The sequence below is a fragment of the Rhopalosiphum padi genome, chromosome 2 (assembly GCF_020882245.1).
Source record: "Rhopalosiphum padi isolate XX-2018 chromosome 2, ASM2088224v1, whole genome shotgun sequence".
Classification (NCBI taxonomy): domain Eukaryota; kingdom Metazoa; phylum Arthropoda; class Insecta; order Hemiptera; family Aphididae; genus Rhopalosiphum; species Rhopalosiphum padi.
The window spans coordinates 12,351,155-12,374,501 of NC_083598.1; the positions used below are offsets into that span (position 1 = coordinate 12,351,155).

The 23,347-nt window shown below is 26.2% G+C and overlaps 1 protein-coding gene across 1 annotated transcript in view; it reads left to right on the forward strand.

Annotated features, from left to right (window-relative positions):
- The window catches only part of LOC132921412 (atrial natriuretic peptide receptor 1), a 280,157-nt gene that overhangs the window by 225,648 nt on the left and 31,162 nt on the right, over nucleotides 1-23,347 (forward strand). Inside the window, exon 15 of the mRNA XM_060984432.1 lies at nucleotides 21,887-22,052. Coding sequence (XP_060840415.1) covers nucleotides 21,887-22,052 — 166 coding nt within the window. The remainder of the gene's footprint in view (nucleotides 1-21,886; nucleotides 22,053-23,347) is intronic.

Here is a 23,347-nt window from a genome sequence, read left to right on the forward strand (position 1 = left end):
TAAAACTTTATTATTCAGGAGAAAGCTTTAGACTACAGATTGTTTTGAAAACAGTATATTCAATAAAATAATATATTATGGTAAAATCAAGTTGAAAGAAATTTTATTCTAATATAATATTCTCTCAGTCTCAGATTATATACCTTAATATATTAAACTAGTAATATGAACACATTGCATAAGTTTATAACTGAATACATTATTTGAAATAACAATAATTACTATAAATACTTGATTTTTCCGATTTTTAGAAAATTCATGAAAATCCTAAATTCTTAAATACATTATTTTTTTATTTTTTTTATCGTTTTAACAACTTTTATAGCTTTTTCAAATGGGTTTTTTTTAATAATTAATTTCATGTTCCAGCCAATGTTTTTATTTTATTTATTGATTTTTATTAGTCCTACAATTTAGATTAATGAAAACAGCTATATCTAAATAAGAGTAAATTAGAGATAAAATCACTCAAAAATAGAAAAGAACATTTTTATTTTTCCCATAAACCGTAAAATTATTGCTTAGAACGATTATTAATTTAAGTTAATATAGAAGGAAATATAATAAATTATTCTTAACGAAATATACTGACACTATTACTTCACCTAGCTACCAAAGGTCATACTTATTAGCAATATTTAATTATAAAAATTATAATTATACCTATAACTACCTATATTATAAAAAAAAAATTATAAATATTATAATTGGTATCATCTAAACAAACTTTACAAACATTACTGTAAACTAATTATTATTATTGCCAATTACTATTGTAATGAATGTAATAAGCATTTAAATTATAATAGATAGAACAACAAACGGGTGGGTAATAAATGTATTTTATTTTGATTGAAAATAAAATATGATAAAATCTTATAGAATTTTAATTTTTTGAACAACATGACTCAAAGACTAATGAGTTTTATCGATTTTACGCCCGTAAGAAAAACATTTTTAAACAATGTAGCATACTAGTTCATTGTTTCCATTATGTTTTCCGTAAATATACAGCACGTATACTATTTATTGGTATAATAACTAGTAGTAGGTGAATAGTTTCCTATTAAATATTAATTCAACTATCGCGCTAAAATGCTTTTAAGTTTGAAACTGCATTAGTGATTTTGTTTATAACGGAGTTGGTAAAACATAAACTTGGATTTAATCTTAGAGTTAATATTTATATTTTAACACCTATATAGCCATATTTAATTATGTATACAGATAACACCTTTGTAGACTATGTTTATTAATTAACATTTATCATAAATAATATAATTAAGTGGTTTAAAGTTAATTTTTATTTATATTATTAGTATTATTATTAATCATGATTATCGATGACTGCAACTGAAAAAAATTATATTTTCTAATTTAAAAAAAAAATTCTCTAATAATGAGGCATTCAGCCTTCCACAAAATAAATGCAACAATGTTTTATGTTTTTGAGCTAAACAATAGGGTTAACACGAATATTATATTCTCACTGACTGTTGAGTATAGTACACATCGAACTATTTATTATACAATTTACTATAAACTGCCAATATTATTGTTTACACTAAAAAAAAATACGCCTTTATCTGCGTACATCGGCCAGCGGTTTCATGATCAACGCCATACCTAATAATCTTTAGCGTTCCGATAACCGACCAATTTGATTTCTTCAACCCTTAAATACAGTATGGTAGATACGTTCCAATCATTAATACGTGACAAATAGAAAACGTGCACAAATCTATGTAAATATTTGTAACTCGGTAATGGAAAGAACAAACTTAACCGAGATTCGAATACATAGCAGATATGCGCGTACACCGTATCTCGGCCAGAATCGTTTGCGTATGGCGACTTACTTTGTATACTTATGTAATATAATTATACGACCGAATACGGTTGCGGCGGCTGTGTCGTCAGTGGAAATAACTTTGTAACCAAACACAACGGAGCGTTTCCCCGTACGGGCATTCGGCGTTTACCCGTAATCGCATCGTTGCCGTATAAATACTCGTACTAGCTATAACCTGACCTATAAATTCATGTTTACGGCTATATAGTAGCGATCCGCTTATTAAATTCGTATAAAAATGCATCACCTCTCCTCTCGCCGATGTGTTTATTCAGTACTCATGACACGGTATAATAGACGTGGACCTCGTGCCCGCAATTATATATATATATCATTATCGTGCACGCGGCACACGTCCCAATATCATTATACATTATTAAACGATTATGTTTTCGTTTTTTGTCGTCTCGAATTCGTCGACGGGATTACGCTTTCCTAGATGTGTAATAAAATATGCAATAACGAATAACGTATTAGCGATGTGTCGTTAAGGTTATAAAACATAGCGAGTGATCGTGTTGGTAAAATGTACAATAACAATGCGAATAATAATAAAAATAATTTATAAAATATATTACGTACCTATTCAAAGAAAATGAAACAGCACAGATTGCATTCTTTTATATCAGTCTTTAATTTTCAATTTCTGTAAACGTGATAAAATATTACATTTTTATACTATAACAAACACGTGTTCTCGGTTTTATGGTATTATTTAAATATTTATGTGTTATATTTCGGTTTATTATTAACGATTTTTTTGTGTTCATAATACTAAACTGCAAAATGCATTGTTATGATTTAATTATAATATCATTTTCCCATTGAGTGCATTTTAAAATTTTAGTCAGTAAAATACGATTTATTTATGTACGAGCTTTCAGTTTTCGAAACTGTTAAACTTCGAGTCATATTATCCTCCTTTTGTGGCTCGCCAAATAATTAAATAACTGACCAAAAAGCGTGTAGCAGCTGATCACTATAATAGTATAATATAATACAAAAATCAAATAAACGTACAACGAAAATGCATGCGATATATAATAATATAATATTAATAACATTTATATTATGCAGTACGTATAAAAAACGCGTTATTCAACTTCAAATGATTTACATCTGTGTATGTATTTTATTCGTATAGTAATACTATTTATAGTGTATTACGTTTTGAATATTTTTGTTTTCATCCGATACAATTCATTTCCAAATATTTAAAATGAAATATGATACTATAATAGGTATTATATGATCACCCAATAGTAATAATTTTTGTGTGCCTATTATAAAAAAACAATTGTTTTGTCATATTGAAAATTGATCACCGTTCAGTTGATATGACTTGACAACATTCGAATGAATATTCATTTATATTTAATTTATTATATTATATTTAATAATTTTTAGATTTTAAATCAGGTGGAAACGATATGAAACATTAATTTCAGTCACTGACACAAAATTATCGAGAGCATCGTTTAAGTATCTCTAATTGTACATAGATATTAATACATAAATCCTAAACTCGAATTCCCTTTATTGTCTGGTACATGTTTAGTTAAATTGTTAAAATTACAGAAAAATAAAAAACTGTTAAAACAAGAAACGGGTGAATCATAATGATTTTATACCCGTCATAAACGTAATAATATTCAATATCCTATAACAAAATAATGAAAATCATTATCATAATTAATGAAGTTAAATGTCACTAATGGGTAACTCCTTAATTAACCTCTTTCGTGTATGTACCTACTCATAATATAGTATAACCTTTTATGTATCTATAAATATTGTAGATCGTTGCATTCAAAAAATAATTTTGAGTGTTGATCGGTTTTTAAATCATATTCGTCTAAATACATTTATTTTTTTAATGATGTACAATCATTGTACTGTTTTTCTTGACATGCTTCGGCTCAATGATTGTTTGCAGAGATATAGATTTTTGTTTTAAAAAAATTATAATTTATTCTCATACCAATAATTAAACTACTCTCCTAAGCTTAAATCAAAAACGTATCAAGTAAATAATTATTTTTGATATTTGACTTATGCAAGTCTGCAAAGAGTTCACTGCGTTTCCGTGGGTGGTCCTCGCCGAATGCTTTATGGCCCGAACATTTTTCATTCGACCAGTCTTGGCGTTTTCCGGTCTGAGGTTTTTCTATCCGGAAAAACCACTATTATATCTATATAAAAATACATATATGCATTATGCATATATGTATTCTATTATACATTATAATAGAAAATATACAACGCCGACGACCACAACAAATACGTTGCATATTACCCTTGCATATACGCGTATGTTACGACAGTCATGTAGAATACCGCAATATATTATAATATAATAAGATGGGAACTATAAATACAAATATTAACATTGTTTTTTTTTTTTTTAATCTGTTTTGTTTTTATTTTAAACAACATATTATACAAAATCGTTTTTATAAAAATATAAGCAAATTTTTACTTTTTAACAATTAATAGAACGTGTGTCTTTTTATTTTATTATTTCAATGTATTCAACGTAATATTATTAATAATTATTAGCCATTCCATAGCGTTAAGATTGTATAATTAAAATGCCATTACTACATATTCTACGACTAATATTTTTACGCTAAAAATTGAGTTAATTGCTTTAAGAGCGCTTCACGGTTGAGATACCATCATTTGTAATTAGTATTTTTAGGCAATGTTATCGTGACTAGAATATTATATTATATTGTGTAATTTCGTAAAAAAAATTAGTAATTCATTGATCAATATATGTGACCTATTACGTTAGCAGTTCAAACGAAGAGCAATAAAAATACATTGTAGATAATATGATCAGTGCACTCGTACACATTTAAAAGTAATAGAAGTAGAAAAGCGGTCTGACTTTGAAATTTCCATTGTCAATCGAAATTGTAATCACATATTTACAAACAAAAAAATAATTCATGATTTTATAAAAAAAAAGTACAGTATTATTTTTAATCATACTATTAATAATAAATTATTTATTAAACATACTTTAAAATAAAAATAACAAAAAAATTATCATATTTTGCATTTAATTGTAATTAAATATATTTGTAAAACCGTGCTAACAATTATTATTTATGTACCTATTCTAATTTTAAATAATTTATAAATGACAGTATACGAATAATATTATATCTCATAACCAATGCTCCATAATGGCTTCAACACTATACACTATTTAATATAGTAACCCACACAATATTAATACCACACGCTGTTATAAAATCAATGAATTACGTAGCGTAACAAACGTAATGGATGAAACCGGTGTGAGGAAGTTAGCGATAAGATAGGTGCTGATTACAGAGAATTGTTTTTGCGAGGTTGAAACGTTTTTTTTTTCCGTTCTTTATAATATTTCAATTCGAGGGGTCGTCGTCGAACGGGCCGAGTACCAAACGACGGGCCATAAGGTCTTAACGGACATTAACGGCATTCTTCTCCCCCCCCCCACACACACACACACAACCTCTCACGACCAGAGACCTGATTTATTCGTACGCCAACGACATTTTAATACTGTTTAAAATTCAATCGAATCCGATTTTCTGTATAGAATACGCATGTATTATAATGTTTGTAAAAATCTACCTCGTCGTTCTTGCAACCCATCTATTCGTCGATTGTGCGCATAATATCTTTGCAAATATATTAATAGATAATGATAATATCGTTTATTACGAAAATGAATTTCAAATACATATTAAATATGCAGATAGTTAAAAAAATATTTAAAAGATATAAACTATAAATCAAAATAAATGTTCATATATTGTACATAGAAAAAATAAAAATAAAAACTAGCGAATAAATGTGAAAAATATCTTGAAGTGAAAAATGAAATAAATATTTATTTTTATAGAATTTAAAATTATATTTAAGTATATTAAAATGATAGATGATTCGCTAAATAAAAATCAATTTATGTTTAGAATTATGAGAGTTTACCTTAAATTTAAACGTCCTAATTAATTAATTTGACTAATGAGTAGTTATATACATTTTACATTGGAAACGTAAAAATCTTAAAAATGATTCTAAATTTGATATAGTATATTTGATAGCATGATTATCGTGGAAGTCTTTACGTGTCTATTTAATAAATTTTAGTTTGAATGATGCTTTTTAATAATATTATTAATATAAAGTTTAAAATTATGTTTTTTTATCAAAAGTAAGACAGATAATTTAATTTTTTTTAATAATAATATATAAGTATTAAGTAGCTAGTAATATGAAACCAGTAAAACCTAAAAATGGAACATCATGTCTCTCTCACCGTCAAATACTAATATTATCGCCAGGTGAAAAATGAATGTGTACACGTGTTCTATGTAGCCACTTATAGCATATATTGTCGGTCAACGAATAATACCACTTAAAACTTAATTATTAATTCTAAATAGGTATAAACAAAATATTGTGGATTTACAATAACGCAATTCAATACTAATACATGTTAATTAGATTATATCATATTAAACCAACGGACAGTAAATTATATTATTTTATATTATTATGAATACATCATCTTATAATTTTGGCCCTTCGTCCGTGCTTAAAATAAGATTATCATCTTATAACACCACTGCGCTTCACTGATCGATTATAAACAATATTTAACATTATTACCACAACCAGCCGATGAACATAACATTTTTTTACATTTCATCATCCAAACGATATATTGTATTATACACAACTTAAAAATATATTAACAATATAGGTATACCTATAAACAATCAAATTAAAATGTCCAGATGAATTTTGATTTTCAATTGAGGATCAAATTCCCACTCAGTTCCTGCTGATCACTTTATAGTTTAATAAATACTTCAATATTATAAATATAGATGTAATGATTTATTTTTTATCGTTTATAACTAGGCAATGTAACTTATGATTTTGCATTTTTATTAATTTTTAGTACATTTATATGTTTTTATATAATTTTTATGTAAAAATGGATACAATTTTATAAAAAAAATAGTAAAATAATAAAATTAAATATTATCTTTTTTCTATGTTGTATCTACTTTTATTTTTATTATTTGTTATGTTTTTACGGGATCAAACAAATATGACGCTGTCGCCACCTATAATATGGTTTGTGAAACAAAATTATTATTGACACGTGTGGACACTTATGTATATATTGACATACATGCAATTTGACAAAAAATTAATAAGAATAACAATTTCTTCAATGCTAAAAATAATTTTAAGAACAGTTTTTAGTACATAAAAAATAAATTGTTATTTTAAATCGTATTTTTTTAATGCATTTTTATTGTTTTTAGATCATTTATATCCATTCTTTATTTATAACTATTCATTCATTTTTATCACACAACATTGATATTATTTTCATAACGTCTACCAAATGAGACTGTAATATAAATGAAAATTTTTGGTTTTTAGAAATTGTATATATGTTTAATATATTGCCTATTTATATAATATGTTAAACACAAAAATATATTTTTCGATTTAAAATAATGGTGTAGTCAGTTACCTATTGAGTTACAAATGTCTTTAATCCAATTTCGGTAATCACGAACAAAATTGCCTGTCAATATGTATAATATTAATAAATTATTATTTTGTAACTAATACAAAACTACTTAAGCAATAATACATTTTAATTTCGTAGTGAGTGCTATAAAATCAAATCAAAACTCTAATGATTAAAATAAAAAGTTTTATATTGATCTATATTTTATTAATTTTCAATAGTCATGATTTTATTCATTACGTTATCATTTATCTCATGACGATACATAATGTTAATGTTTATATAGTCTATTTTATTAATTATAAATAAATCGATCCTTTTTCCAACTGTAGAACTGACATAAATGTTCAGACAGACAGTTATAATATAATAATATTCATTTCGATAAAATTGTATGTACGCAAGACCCTAGCGATTTCACTTGAATATAATACATAAATAAATAAAAACACTACCACTGGACGTGTGCGACCTCCATTTACATTTTTCCACATAACTATGAGCACACAAATATAATATAAGGACCAGCTAGATGATTTTGTCAAAAATGGACGGTTATTTCTTTTTAGGTAAACGAGCTAAACAGTTAACTGTGTAATATCCAATAACATGCAAAGTGATTTACATCAAAAACGCTTACCTCTGGTTTTTCTTCAATAATGATTTTATTCTAATTCTGATTTTTTAAATATCCTTTAGGACGATATTTTCAAATATTTAAACTTCATATTCAATTCTAACATTCAAGAATTGTTTGTATTGCACAAACTTCGTTTTTTTAAATAAACACCGACCTTTTTTCTTCGAATTACGATTTTTTTTTTACAGCATAATATGATTTTTATTAAAAATATTAAATATAAAAATTCTAACTAGTAGTTTCTTAATTTACTTAAAGTCTAATATAATTTTTACAATTTCAAAACGTTAATCGATAATTAATATCTATAATTTTACGAGTATTATATTAAATTATCAATCCTACTGTTATTGACCTATTATCCTTTTTAAACAAAGTTAAGTAATTCAAAAACTACTTGTTCGAACCTCAACTTAGATATATAACATTTTAAACAAAGTAATCTGTTTAATAATTAACAACAAAACGTGGTCATTCTCATTGGACAAACAAGGAGTTGGTATCGCCAAAGAACACTCTTTAAATAGTATAAAAATCTATTTTAAAATCTGATGGTTAAATATAATTAAAAATTCAAATAATCAGATTCTGAATTAAATTAATTATTGAAAGAAAAATGGAGTGTTCGCGTGCTTAACAAATCACCCTTTAGTAAAAGTAAATCTAGCAATAATTTGTTCTAAGTAAATTAATTAGTTAATATATTTCATGCTATAAATATTTATCGTTATATTATATTATATTAATTAAATCAAAAAAAAATAAATAAATAGCATATCATACTATCCCTTTAATAGGTTAATAGGTATTTATAATAGGGTTGATTTGGTACCGCTTTCGTCAAGTTTAACGTAAATTATTCTGTTTTTGTTATAAATTTAACACTTTGAAAAAGGTAAATAATAAATAGGTTCATTATTTAAAAAATACACTATATCATCAGTAAATTACTACTAGTATATTATAAGCAAGTAAAATAAAGCCAGACGAGTAAAAACTTTTGTATATAATATGCAATACATGAAGTTAAATTTGGTTCTCGAGTAATTTTGAATATTATTAACACACCCGAAATCCCTCTGACCTATAATATGTAGACCAAATTTCACATAGTTTCCAGGTTCTCGGTAAAACACATATAGACAACACTTCCGAACTCACACACATAAACCCTCGCCAAGTATATATATTTCGAAATGAATAACACAAATACAATATCTTTATCACGGTTCACAAATCTATATTAAGCCACTGTTTAATATGTGAACAGGCCATATTTTACCCGCGCGAGTCGCATAATTCTTTAAAGCTGGCTGATATTCTGATGGTCGATTTGTATGAAATAGTACAAAAAAAAGGTGAAATATTTACGTGATCATGAATCATATCCAATCCCGATCGTTGATTCTCCTCGAACGTACTAATACCCCATTTGACACATTAAATATCGAACAAAAACTAAAAACGGTTTAAACCTTTAAACAATATAATTTAGTATTTTATATACTGCGTAAATGTTCTCGGAACTAAAAAAAAAAAAAAATACGATAGTAATTTTTAAAGCCGAATAAAACCTTTATTTCAATAAATACATGAATGTTTAGTATAAAAGTGTATTTTTTATTATAGTAAACACCCAGATTAGAGTGATATTATATTACACGTATTTATTTTATTTATGGACATAATTTCAAATTACATTAATTTTTATTTTACTATTTATTACAACATAATGCATTATTATTAAATATAAAAAATTACATGGTTTATTTGCATCATAAGACAACCCTGGAGAATTCCGGAACCATCTCTACAATATCTGTATAGCTGCAATGAAGCTTTTTTATAATATAATTCTGCAAAATGGCATTACAGATATACACGAAATAATTTAACGATAATAATATTATATATCCATTTCTTATAAATATACTATATGATCATTAATAAGTATTAATAGCATTATGAACATGAATATTTTTAGTGCGAGTGAACTATTTTTGTTTAGAACGTCGAACGCAAAAACAAAAAAAAAACAACTATTCGATATGAATTTTAAAAAAAAAAAGTTACCTGTGCATGAATTTATTTCATAAATTATTTTTACGAATAATATAAAACAACGAAATATTCAACGATACACACAAGCTCTCCGAATACGTATTCCACAATTCTATTTATTACCTTCTTGTGAAGGTCCCTATCGGAATTACCATAAATTCAATTTTTTTCCGTTGGGGAAATGGAATAGTTACAATACTGCCTTACATTATGATTAACGACAAACTCGATTTTTTTTTTATTTACGCGCAATAAAGAGATGGGCAAAAAACACGAATAGCTTTAATTTTTAGTAGAGTTATATTTTGTTACTCCGTGGATTCATTTTAAACGAAAGAATCAAAACCATCTATATCAGTTGTTATTATTATTTTTTTCTTTGTAACAGAGCATTCAGCCAAATATTTTCATTTAAAATGATAAATGTTTTGAGAGATATTTTAAAACTACACAAATTAAAAACCGCAAGTATGAAAACTATTTTAGTAAATAAAAAATTACCAAGATTTTTAATAATACGTGAAAATAAATCACGTAAATTAAATAAGTAAAAGTATTTTTCATTTAATGTAAAAATACGCTCCTATCTGCAATCATATACCATCATATTGGTTGAAAAATGTAACTTTACAAACATATTGAATTACACTATCCTATCCATAAGTCTTGAAAATAAAAATGTAAAAATAAAATATTCGGTTATTTTTTCGATAAAACCGTACAACGAAGAAAACGAGTAGAATTGAAAAATGTCAATTCGACAGACATCCTTTTATACCTATATACTTTACATCGTTTTTACATTAAATTTATGCACACGATATCATGATATACGAATATCGAATAGCAAAATAATATTAGACGACTAGGCAGTTGTTGTTTAAACAGTTTTGTCGAATTAAAAAAAAAAGTTACTCTGTCGCAGAAAATGCAAATTAAATTGTTCAATAAGTTTGAAGCGCCATTAACCACGTATATTATGTAAATAAAAATATATTATACATATATTTGTGTATATGTGTGTGTGTGTGTATATATATAACATAAATTACCAGCGATTTTATAACTTTTAGTCTTTTCAATATATATAAATAAAAGTTAAGTTATTATTAATTACAATGTTTATACTTCATACCGATGAAAAGTAATTTTAAAATCGTCATAAAAAAAAAAAACTTATAACATGGACACTGTTAGTTATATTTGACCGTTGTTTCTGATACACACTATGTAGCACAATATTATTTGTTTTGATGACAGCGCTCTTTGAAACCGATTCGTCAGTGCTTTTCAGCCGCAAAGTCTGGCTAATTTAAAATATATTTGCAAAGCCGCCATTCGCAGCTGATTTTTTTTTTTTACTTGCATCGATCGCAGCGTGATGTCATCATTTCTACAAAACGTCTCATACGGTTTTTCTCTTACGTACGATTTCGCGTATTATATTTATCATACACACGAACCACCGGGGAAATAAAACGATCTGCCTTCGTACTATATATATTATATTACTATATATACCAGCAAGTAAGTATTTATGAGATGGAAAAAAATAACGAGAGTTACAGAGTTAAGTTAGGTGAGTCGGTCATGGATCGCTGATTGTGCAACAATAGTAATAGTACTATGTTTAAAAACAATGAGAAATCACCATCGTATACGAAAAAAGATCCCGAGTTAAACAGCACAATCAACCACAATCTGACTTGCAGACGATAATATTTAGATATTCTTCAATTGTATGTTTCTTGACAAATATATAATAAATTAATTTACTTAGTTTGTGTAACACCAACAAACCTTAAAATAGTGTTCAGTTAGCGATTTTAATACAATTTTCCGTTTGTAAAAAATGACGATATTTTTTAAATATTAATTTTGAAATTGTTCAAAAGTATTATTAATAGTATATTCATTCAATCATCAAACCTTTAAAATGTTAAAATGTTCTCATAATATAATATAATATAATATGTAAATGTTAATCTAGAAATAGCATAGTTACAAATATTTTTTTTCAAAGTACATGAATAATTAAAAATATACATCATAATATGTTATCTCAATTTTTAACATGACTAAAACATACACAATTAATTTAAAATGTACTGCATAAACTGTAAATTTATGAAAATTTCCATGTAATATTTATGAAAAACAAAAATATAAAATATTACATCCAACAAAATCTATTAAAAATTATTAAAATCAGGTATTAAATTCAAATAGCTATCTGGATAAAACCAAAATATAAAATTTAGATCACAATAATGTGTTATCTGTGAAACTTTTGCAAATAATATGTACCTATGTATGAAAAAACATAATGTTTAGTTCTCTAATGACTCTCTGTTTGATATCCAAACCCATATTAACAAAACTGAATGACTGATAATTGTTTTCGGTTTTATCTTCTAATGGTTTTTTTTTTATTTTTATTATTGTTATTATCAAATACTATTTTAATCAAATGTCGACGGAAATCCGTGTTAGTGACGGTGACGATGAAATCGACGTAGACCGATTATTATTATTTTACGCCAATTCACCGCCGTTGGCAGGCGAGAAGCTGTGCGGTTATACGTATATAACAGCTTACAACGATTTCAGAATTTCAGTGGACACAGAGTGTATAGTAGAAATAATTAAAAGAAACGTCTGCCGAGCACTAAACACGAGATCTACGCCAGAAACGCGTGTGAACCGTGTGTGTGCTCTTTCTGCTGAAAAACGAATCGATTTCTCGCGGGATTCACGCTGCAAAACTGCCGTCGTCGTGTATGTTTATATGTGTGTGTGTGTGTGGGCTCGAGTTATTATCGAGGTTGTACGTAAAAGTCCTCTAGATGAGGATATAATATATATACATACGCAGGAAGGTCGGGACGGAGATGGGACACGGTGAGCTTTTCAGAACAGTGACGCGGACGGGGGGGAGAAACAGTAATAATAATAATAATAGTAGTAATATATTATATGGATTGCAACACGGCATTCGGTGACGGCGGCAGGTGCCTGTGCTGCCTGCATCGGTGCCAGCCGCTTCTGTAATTCTTAGATTAAAACGTAAGTGTAATTCCCGAACATTAGGTATATGAGTATACAACTACAGTGCGGTGCGTGCTGTGTACAGGTGTATATGGATCGTGACAGACGATATTATTATTGCAGTGTGTAGATTAACCGCGTAGAGATTGTGCGTACGACCTGCGAACCGATTGTTTTCCCCAGTTAATTACATTTCACGGAATAAAATAATATAATACCTGTGTATATGTAACGCGTGTAATAGTGTCCGAGCTGCAGAAGTTATTTGACCGGATTATACCGACATCGGATGACTGCAGTGAATCGACAGTACAGTATAATAGTTTTCTTATGAAATATAATAATAATAATAAAAAAAAAACAGCTTCACATAGAAATTTAATAACGACGAACCTAAACGATATGGTTCGCTTTAAGTTTCATTATATTCGAACAAAAACCGAAATTATAGAATTGAGTGGTTCGAAGAGATAAAAATGAATTGAATAAAAAAAAAGGTCATACAAATACGTAATCGTTAATCCACTCGAGATTTTAAGAATAATAATATGACATCGTAATGCAATTTTCATTGTTCGTTTTAAAATACCGTGAAATAACGGCTTAACAATGCCCTTCAATTTCATTAAACAATAGTACCTATCATGCGTTCAACTCATAACTCGACGGCCTTATTTTTCTAGATCAAGTCTGCTATACTACTCCTTAAATCTATTAAAGCTGATTTTTTTTTCATATAATATATTCATTCGACCTTATCGGGGAATGCATATATTATTATTATTATTATAGTTAGGCTACAAAATAGTATGTTTGAAATTTATCGGAATGATCGTTTTGAAACAAATTTATATTTCAATATTATTAGTTTGTCAGGCGACCATAGATATTTCTTAACAGCTAATGTATTATTATTGAAATAACAATAAATTGACAGGACGGTAAAAAAATTAAGATGAAACATTATTGTGGATAAATTGTGAGTTTAACGATCGAGGTGAGTGAAAATCATATGGTTTCTACTTCGAGTGACTCTAAAATAAACCGTTACTACGAACAATTAATATGTATTTCTCAACTATAAATTTTAAATATTCTTAAAACTAAATTAAACAAATACTGAGTTTTACAGGTCATAATACATGAAACTATATTATACCTTGAGATTTTTCTCTTTGAAGATTATATAATATAATAATATTATGGCGTATTAGAAAAGTATATTGCCTATGTTATTCATATTATTAGAGAAAGTTCGTGCGTAGTAAGAATAAAGTTTATATTCATATCGTGTACGTAAGAAAAAATAAAAACGTTATGATAACCATTTGCAGAAATGGCCTTTGCCGCCCTCACATTTATTATACTAAAACGTTACCGATAATATATTATGGTGGTAATGAAAGTTCGTGGGTGGTGACTTTTTTTACACTCACGTTCCATTGTGATTTATTATACTCCAGCCACCAAAAAAAAAAATAAATAAATAAAAAACATTTAGCGCCACAATTTTTAGGCTTATGATATCACACACCGATACGGTTGGACTTCATAGTATTATCGCAGCTTTACGCCAGACAGGTAGGTTTAGATGCCCCGTATAGGTATTGATATTATAAACAAACGCAGTGCAAATATTTGATTTAAAAAAAATATTGCAGCCCTTTCGGAACAACATTTTATAGACCGCCATGTCAGTGATTTCAAACATTTACCTATATTGTGAATATACGTATACTTTATGAGTCGTTTTTTTATATGCGTGTCACACACGCCTTCTTTTCCACAATTAACACTGTGCAATACTTTTATTCGGCTGTTTAAGTTATAGTAAACAAGAATTATAATATTATGCATGTGTTATATTCATATTTCATTTTGAACGACCCAATTTATTCCAAGAAATCGCAGTTTTTATACTTGTTTTTAAATTACAATTAATGTCAAACCGACAAATTAACCAAACAACGATTTAACATCACAACATACCGAATGAAAATGCGTCGTATTCGTGCAATATATACGTTTAATGTATAAAATATGAAAGTCATCATAATTTATTATTATTTCAGTTTATATTAAAAATAACATATTATGATCGCCATGCAGTTTTTCACTTCTTTTTAAATCGCTTTCAGTTAACATTTTTAAATGTATATTTCTATATTTTTTTGATTCTTTTCTACAGACATGGTTTCATTGTGCCTCAAAAAATATTGCTAAGTTATGGTTTTTATTTTTTTTAATACCAAACTTAAAAAGTTTATACAATAGAATTCCTTTTTCACAAAACTTAAACGTAAAGTGTTTTTTTAATCATTTTTACAACCCTTCAGTAGTTTAACTAGTCAATTATTCCAAGACAGGCATTTGTTATATATGCATAATATAACGCCTTCTGCAGCTTTTTCTAACCAGGAAAAAATGCCAGTATCAACTATAATATCGCACCCAGTTAATTTTCTTTTTTGTTCTTTGTTTTTTTTTCTTTCTGTCCATTTAAAATAACTACAATATGCTATATACAAACCCGTTCTTTTCAAGAGGAATTGCACACGAATCGAACTGTTTAACTTTGATAATCGGATTTTGAACTTTTTGGTTCAAACTCATTCTACATCCTCACCCCGTTACACTATTAGTCATTGCAGGAAGTTTGTAATGGTCAAGTCGGCAACTTCAGGCTGACTTTAGCGTAATTCAAATAACCGTAAATAATTATCATCTTATAAGATGATATAATGCTTATAAGTTTAAGTTGGTATTTATTTATTATATGTATAATAAACGATACTTTTTGAAAATAATAATGGCAAACGCTATGTGTCACTATGATATTTGGTTATTATTTTCATTTATCGTTTTTAAATTAATTTCCTATAATAATGTATAAATAATAACAAAAAAAAAAAGTAAATAAAATGGAAATAATCCATTATTTCTAATTTCTTTTACCTACATACAATTTTTGGTTAATTTTAAATATTCGTAACTAAAATTTTAATTTGTTTAGATCGTATTTATAGTGCATCAAATTTGTAAATTATTGTCCAAATATGTTTAATTTTATAAACTTAAAGTACATTTTCTCGTTTTTTAAACTTAACATATAATATATGATAAGTTTTTTTAATGGATTTTCCAAAATATCAATTAATTTGATTAAATTAATTGCTAAACTATCGTTGCAACACACTTAAATGAAAAGCATTACCGTTAATAAGTATTTTTTATACATTTTAACAATATTTTCTCCTAATTTTCGTAATGGATTTCCAGTAAAATTAAAATCTTTTTGATTAAAAACACAAACACTAGGCTTATTAAATAAAACACTTACGATTTTTGTAAATACGATGCTCGTGATTCACGTGCTACTGACATTTAATTGTTGTAATCAATTAGGCAGGTCAAGCTAAACGCCGATTAATCTTGACATTTGAAATATGATGTCCGTATCCATCCGTCAGAGAAAATAAAATAGAATCCTTTGCCAATTATATTTCTAGGCTTATTCATAAAAATCTGTAAGTAAAGCCGAAAAAAACGAGTGAAAAAAAATCTTAAATTGCTTTTGATTGCATATGACCTATTTACTAAAGTTACTTTATTTATTTACATTGTTTATTTTAAAATCCCTCAAACAGTTTTTTAAACAGACATTTTCTAAAAAATGTTAAATTTATTTTTAAAACATATATTATATAACTACAAAAAATCCAATACACATAAATAAAATTGACATAAATTATTTATAATGTACGGCTAACGGACTAACATTATCCCTTACGTAATATTTAAAAAAGAACTAATGCATATTATAATAACTTTATTATAAGTGTAAGTTTATCATTTGAGGCATGATTATTACACTATTACAAAACACAAGAAATTATATTTAAGTGACTGAATATTATTTATAATTAAATAAATGTATTTAATAATTCCATTTTATAAGTACAAACATAATAACTTATAATATTTCATTTTCCTCGCATTTTTTAAATATATTTACAGAATAAGAGGCAGACAGATATAGCATCACAATACACGTGCCTTAATAATTCTTTCAAAATAAAACTTTCAGAACTCTGTTTTGACATTTTTGAGACCGTAAAAGCATAACCTTGTTAAACACAACCGCAAGTAGGTATATGTGCAAAATTAAACTACTTTCATACTTTTTAACAATACATACATTTATTCAAAAACAATGTGTAATAAGTAAATATTATTGTTTTGTTTGTAAATAAACAAATGCCATAATAGATTAGGCAAAATAAATACTGTAAATAATATTAAAAAATATATAATATTTAAATATTTTATATTTGCAAAAATCTACAAAACATTTAATAAATAAACATTATATATTAATAATTAAATATTCTTTTTTAAAAACGATTACAAATATTAAGTATTTAATTTGTATCACTTGAACACATATCTTATGAATATTACGTTTCCCTGTTGAATAATTTAAGATATTCATGAAAAATATTAATTAAATAAACAAAATATATTTAAATATTTACTTGATTTGTGTTGAAAGTTAAATAACAATATCAATGAAAACATTCAAGTTCATTAAATTATTCTAAAAAAAAAAAAAAAAAAAACACACCTTGATGTTTATTCAGGGATCGAGCATTACTGTTCTGTTATTTGTATTGACCTATCTAGATGGAATTGAAATTCGAAATTAAATTGTATTATTCATTGCCGATAATTCATTAGTAAATTAAAATTCTGAAGAATAATTGTTTAACAATTATTTTAATCTGTAACAAAACAAAAGTTATTTCAGAAATGTAAAATTACATTAAAAATGTACTTATCGCATATGGTCAACTCTTGATTTTTTTTTAAAAATATAAGATAGCTAAATAATATTTTTATATTTGGTTTGATTTACTATAATATTTCAAAACAAATATCGAATTATAATTATAATATTCTAAAGTCAAACTTTAAATAAAATAATAAATACGTAATAGATTAATAAAATTAGGTTAATAATAAAAAAACACAATTTTACGTATATTAAAAATGAAATATATTTAAAAGATAGAATATTTGAAAAGTGTGATTATGAAAAAATCATATAATTGTATTTGTAAACATTATTTTTTTTCTTTATTAATAATATTTATCATAATAAGCTATTTATAATTATACAGTTTATTCAATATCTTTTCCCTATACAACTAAAATTCATCACTACAGATTCACAAATTTTTTTTACATTTTTTGAACATGTTATTGTGTTTAAAAGTTTGATAAAATTTATGACAAACATTAAAGGATCCGATATTTTTATAAACTCTTTTTTCAAAATTATAATCGCTTTATTGCAATACATTTATTTTATAGTAGTTGGAAATTTAAATCAAAATTAAAAACTTAAATAAGTTATATTCGTAAACTATTGTAACTTACATAACTTTGAAAAATAAATATTTTGTAATCATAAGTAATCATATCTAAAATTGTTTACAACCGCTAATGATCATAATAATGGTATTGAATAGGTACCTGCAATAATTTTCCAATAGTTCTTATTTCATTACAACTACCTATGTCATAAAAATAACGAAAATCTCTACATGGCACTTCCGTGGCGATAACTAAAATCAGTTACTGAACCGTATCGTTCATCGCCAAAACCATTGTAAAGGTTTCGAATAAAATAAACGAGTCAATTTGTTGGTATCGTTAGCCAATAAAATGTCATCTAAAAAAAGACAAAACAGTGATCCGAACGACTGCTTTTGATATAATAGTGGAACACGTCGAGAAAAAAAATCACAATATATTGATTATATTTTTTATTTTTTCGTTTAAAAAAAAAATATAGAAAAAAATAGCATAGTGTTCTCCCTGAAAGCTTGACGTCCGCTGTTGATAACACTACATAGTACGTACACACTCGCATAATGATTATTATAAATATATTATGTGTCAGATAATTTGCTATACACTGTGCTATGTTAATTTGATTAACACACACATAATTCCTTTTCATAATATGTAATTAATTTTAAATAGAACATGTTAGAATTTTATCACGTTATTCTAGTGTACGATAATAATATTACCTATCCCATCGAATATGATGACGATAATAATAATAATAATATGACCATTGCGGAATACACGGCAATATTATCATTCATAGTAAGACGGCGTTCCGGTTATGCAAAATAATGGCACTGTTGCGAGGCAGGTCGAACACGGCGTACCTATAGCGAGTGACTCGTTATAGTCGTAATAATCATTGCATTGTGCGCATCACCTTTTATACAGGGTATAGGAAATAATGACTGTCAAACATAGGAAACTAAATAGTACGTAGTAAATTTTAAGAACTTTTTTTCTCATTAATGTTAATTAATTTTTTTATACCTACAAAATTAACAACAATCGTATTGTAATATCTAAATAAAAAAATATAAATATAATTAATAATATATTAGATGTAAGTTTTTACATAAATATGCGATAACATCTGTCAGTTCGTTTTGTCACACTGTATAAAGTGTATGCATATTATCGTTGTTAACCCTCGTGATAATGTTATTAGTATCGTCGCGCTAGTAATTCATTATTCACACAACGTGATTTAACTATTATTGTATTTCATATATTATTATTACACGTCTATATAACGGCGATTACTGTTACAGTGTTGTAGGCTTATGTTATATTATAGTTTACCAAGCTCATCCACATCAACACGCTTATATTATCTCCACTTTTATGTTTATTTCTACTCATTACTGCCATAACGCGTAATGCAACACATTTATTATGATAATAATAATTTACTGTATCGTCCAAGCATCTCACCCCTGTTTTAGCAGAACGCTGTCCGGGTCAAATCGAGTAAGACCAACCACTCCAGTACAAAACAGACAACACTAAATGCATACAAAGAATATTTTATACTATCCCATCCGTCATTCGGTTCAATTAGTTTTGATTGATTGCTTGACGTTTGATTATCACATGTGTATAATATGCATGTAACGTGAACCCCTCACAGAACAACTTAATTTTTCTAGCTTTAAAATTTAGTTTTTAAATGCATTAATCGTGGATTATATATGGAGTATGGACACGATAAAATTAGAAACTATTATTATTATTTTACAGAATAACTATATCAAATATTTTTAAAATATTCCGAAACTCAATGAATCACTTTTGCGTTGACATCCGATAACTAACAAATTTAAACACGATATTAGACGATAAATATTCACTCGAGTGTGAGTAAAATCGTAACAGCATTTAAATTTTTAAACAAATAATAACATAAAAATTCATAAAATTATCGTTATTTCTTTATTTTATAATCAGTTGAACAACATTTGCTATATTTTTTAATAAATAATAATTATCTAAAAAAATTTTATTTTAGCAATTGTTATCCGGTAAAAAATGATAGCTCATAACTAGCTTATGATGCTTGTTTATAATATTATAAATACATATTTACACGGTATTTTTTAATTAAAGATTTGTCGGTTCTTATTACTTTTACTGAGATAAACTTAATACTGGTAAACACATGTTGTTTCCGTTGGTGTATTCGCAATAATCTCCACTTGACATAATCAACATAAACGAATCAAAATTAACTTTTAATTTAAAATCATGTTGGGTATTAATAAAATACAACATACAGATGTAATTACCGATGGTGTGATAATAAAACGCGTTGAAATTGTAGTAATAGTTATGAGTTATAAACATTATACTACAACTATCATTATTTTCATTGTAATTTATGTAAAGTAAACGTTAAATGTATGTTATGTTTCGTAATTACCAAAACTCGCACTTTTGTGCTTGTTCACAGCCCATAACTGGAGTTCATTAGCCACTACGTGCTTTGTTTTATGACATAAAATACGCTAGTTTCGCCGTGTTAGGTTGTCACCAGATGTTGTACAAGAGCAATGACAAACATTTTAATATGTAAATCAAAACATGGCTATAGAAACTTTGTTACAATCTTCTACACAAGGATAACCGTAAAAATATATATTATATTGTTGTTCTGATACCATAATATTATACATTTTACTTGAATGATATTCAAAAACAAAAAATATAAATAAAAAATAAAATGTTTCATTTTATTTTTAATCAATTTACTTTTTTTTCAATAAATAGTTACTATAGTGTTTTGTGACTACCCGTGCATTTTCTCTTCAGAAACATTTATTTAAATTTAAATATAATACAACTATATTTGTTTGTTAGTTACTTAAATTTGAAATAAACTATTATAAATATTATCTTAAGTTGATAATTGGACTGTTTTGGCTATAAAACATCGATATTGGAAACTGGTATATATAATAATATATTAAGTTATTAGTTTAGTATTTGTTCAAGCTATTTTTTTTTATAATATTAATATTGGGTAAAATATAAACTATATACAGCGTTAGAAAATTTAACACAGTCGTACAATATTTATAAATACAACGATTTAGTTTATACATCGTTATATCAATCAAATCAATTTTAATCTGACTATATCCTTAATATTATTATATTTTATCTAGAAAATCTTGATTTAGCTTAGGTATTTGTATCGATAAAGTGTATTTTGTGTAAATTATTATTTAACTAGGTTGCTCAACACATAATTTTAATAAATGAAAAAAAATTTAATTATCTATAAAAACTTATTAGATTTATTTTTATCATATTACAGAAATCGTAGACAGTGTGAAAAGCAAAGAAAAATGTCTAAGGCCAAGTGTAGCGGATTTAAGCTGTGACGAGGAAGTAGGTGTGTTAATGAAACGATGCTGGACGGAAGACCCTGCTGACCGACCTGATTTTACCACACTCAAAGCAGTCATACGGAAATTAAACAAGTGAGCTATCAAAGTCTTTTAGCTTAATTAATCATTCACAATATACCTTTATTTTTCAATCGGTGGTTCTTCTGAAGCGTGTTTTTCTTCTATAGCATAACACAAACATACGAACCCTTTGTGACCAGTCTAAACTTTTGGATTTTATTTCTTCCGTATAAAATATGTAATTCAAAAGTTTCATCGTCCCCGTACTCTGTACTATAGTACAAAGAGGAAAAGTTACACGTGAACGCAGGGTTCATAAATTTCTGGCTAGCTAATGGCAAACCTAGTGTAAGCATTTCAAGTAAATGCCTGTAAACTGGACTTATAAATTAATAATAACTCCGCGAACATTGTCCTCATCAATATTTTGAACATTTTAGTTATTGTTTAATAGTGTCCGCTGTGAATTATTATTTCTGCTAAAAATAAGTTGTTTATAAAAATTGCTTTTCAAAAATTCAGTAAATTTTAAAGATAATTTTTTGACAGTTTCATCTTAAAATGTATTTTATAAAAACAGTTGAGTATTAATAAACTACATAAAATTGATTTTCACACATCAATAATTGTATTAGTCATACACTCGTGTTTGTTAAATATATTTACTGACGAAACAATTATAATTAATATTAATATTAATATTATAATTATATTTAATAAAAAGCTTAATCTATTGTAAATTTGTCACTCATCCTAACAAGATGAATAGAATAAAAAAAAAATACTATTTGTCTGTAAATTTAATATTTTGTTTTATTCTAATTTGGCTGAAAATGATTCCAGGCAGTGTAAATGTTAATTATTAACTCACAAGTTAACTAAAGCCATCTATTATTACCAATCCAACCTCTGGATTTGATCATTTAGTCACAAACGTTATTGTATTTTAAAACTATAACAACATAAAAGCTAGTAATAAAAATAGTATTTATAAATTTAAATCCTATAAATAATTTAAATATAATATAATATAGATATATACTTTGTTTACGAATTTAAAAAAACGGTTCATACTAATTATCATCAATTGTATTACAATTTATAATATAATATTTAGTAAAGAAAATAACTATTTTTTTTTATCTCTAACAATTATGAATTCAGTATACTTAAAACAGTATCATTATTTTAATTTTACTCAACGATAAAAATATACATAGTATTATATTATATAACTGACAAATTATAACTAGTTTATTATCATTATGCAGACAAAAAAGTATAGTATATAAATTTTAACATGTGCTTTTTATATGAATCGTAAGTAGTGGATAGTCATCAAAATTGGAATTGAGAATCCAAGAAAT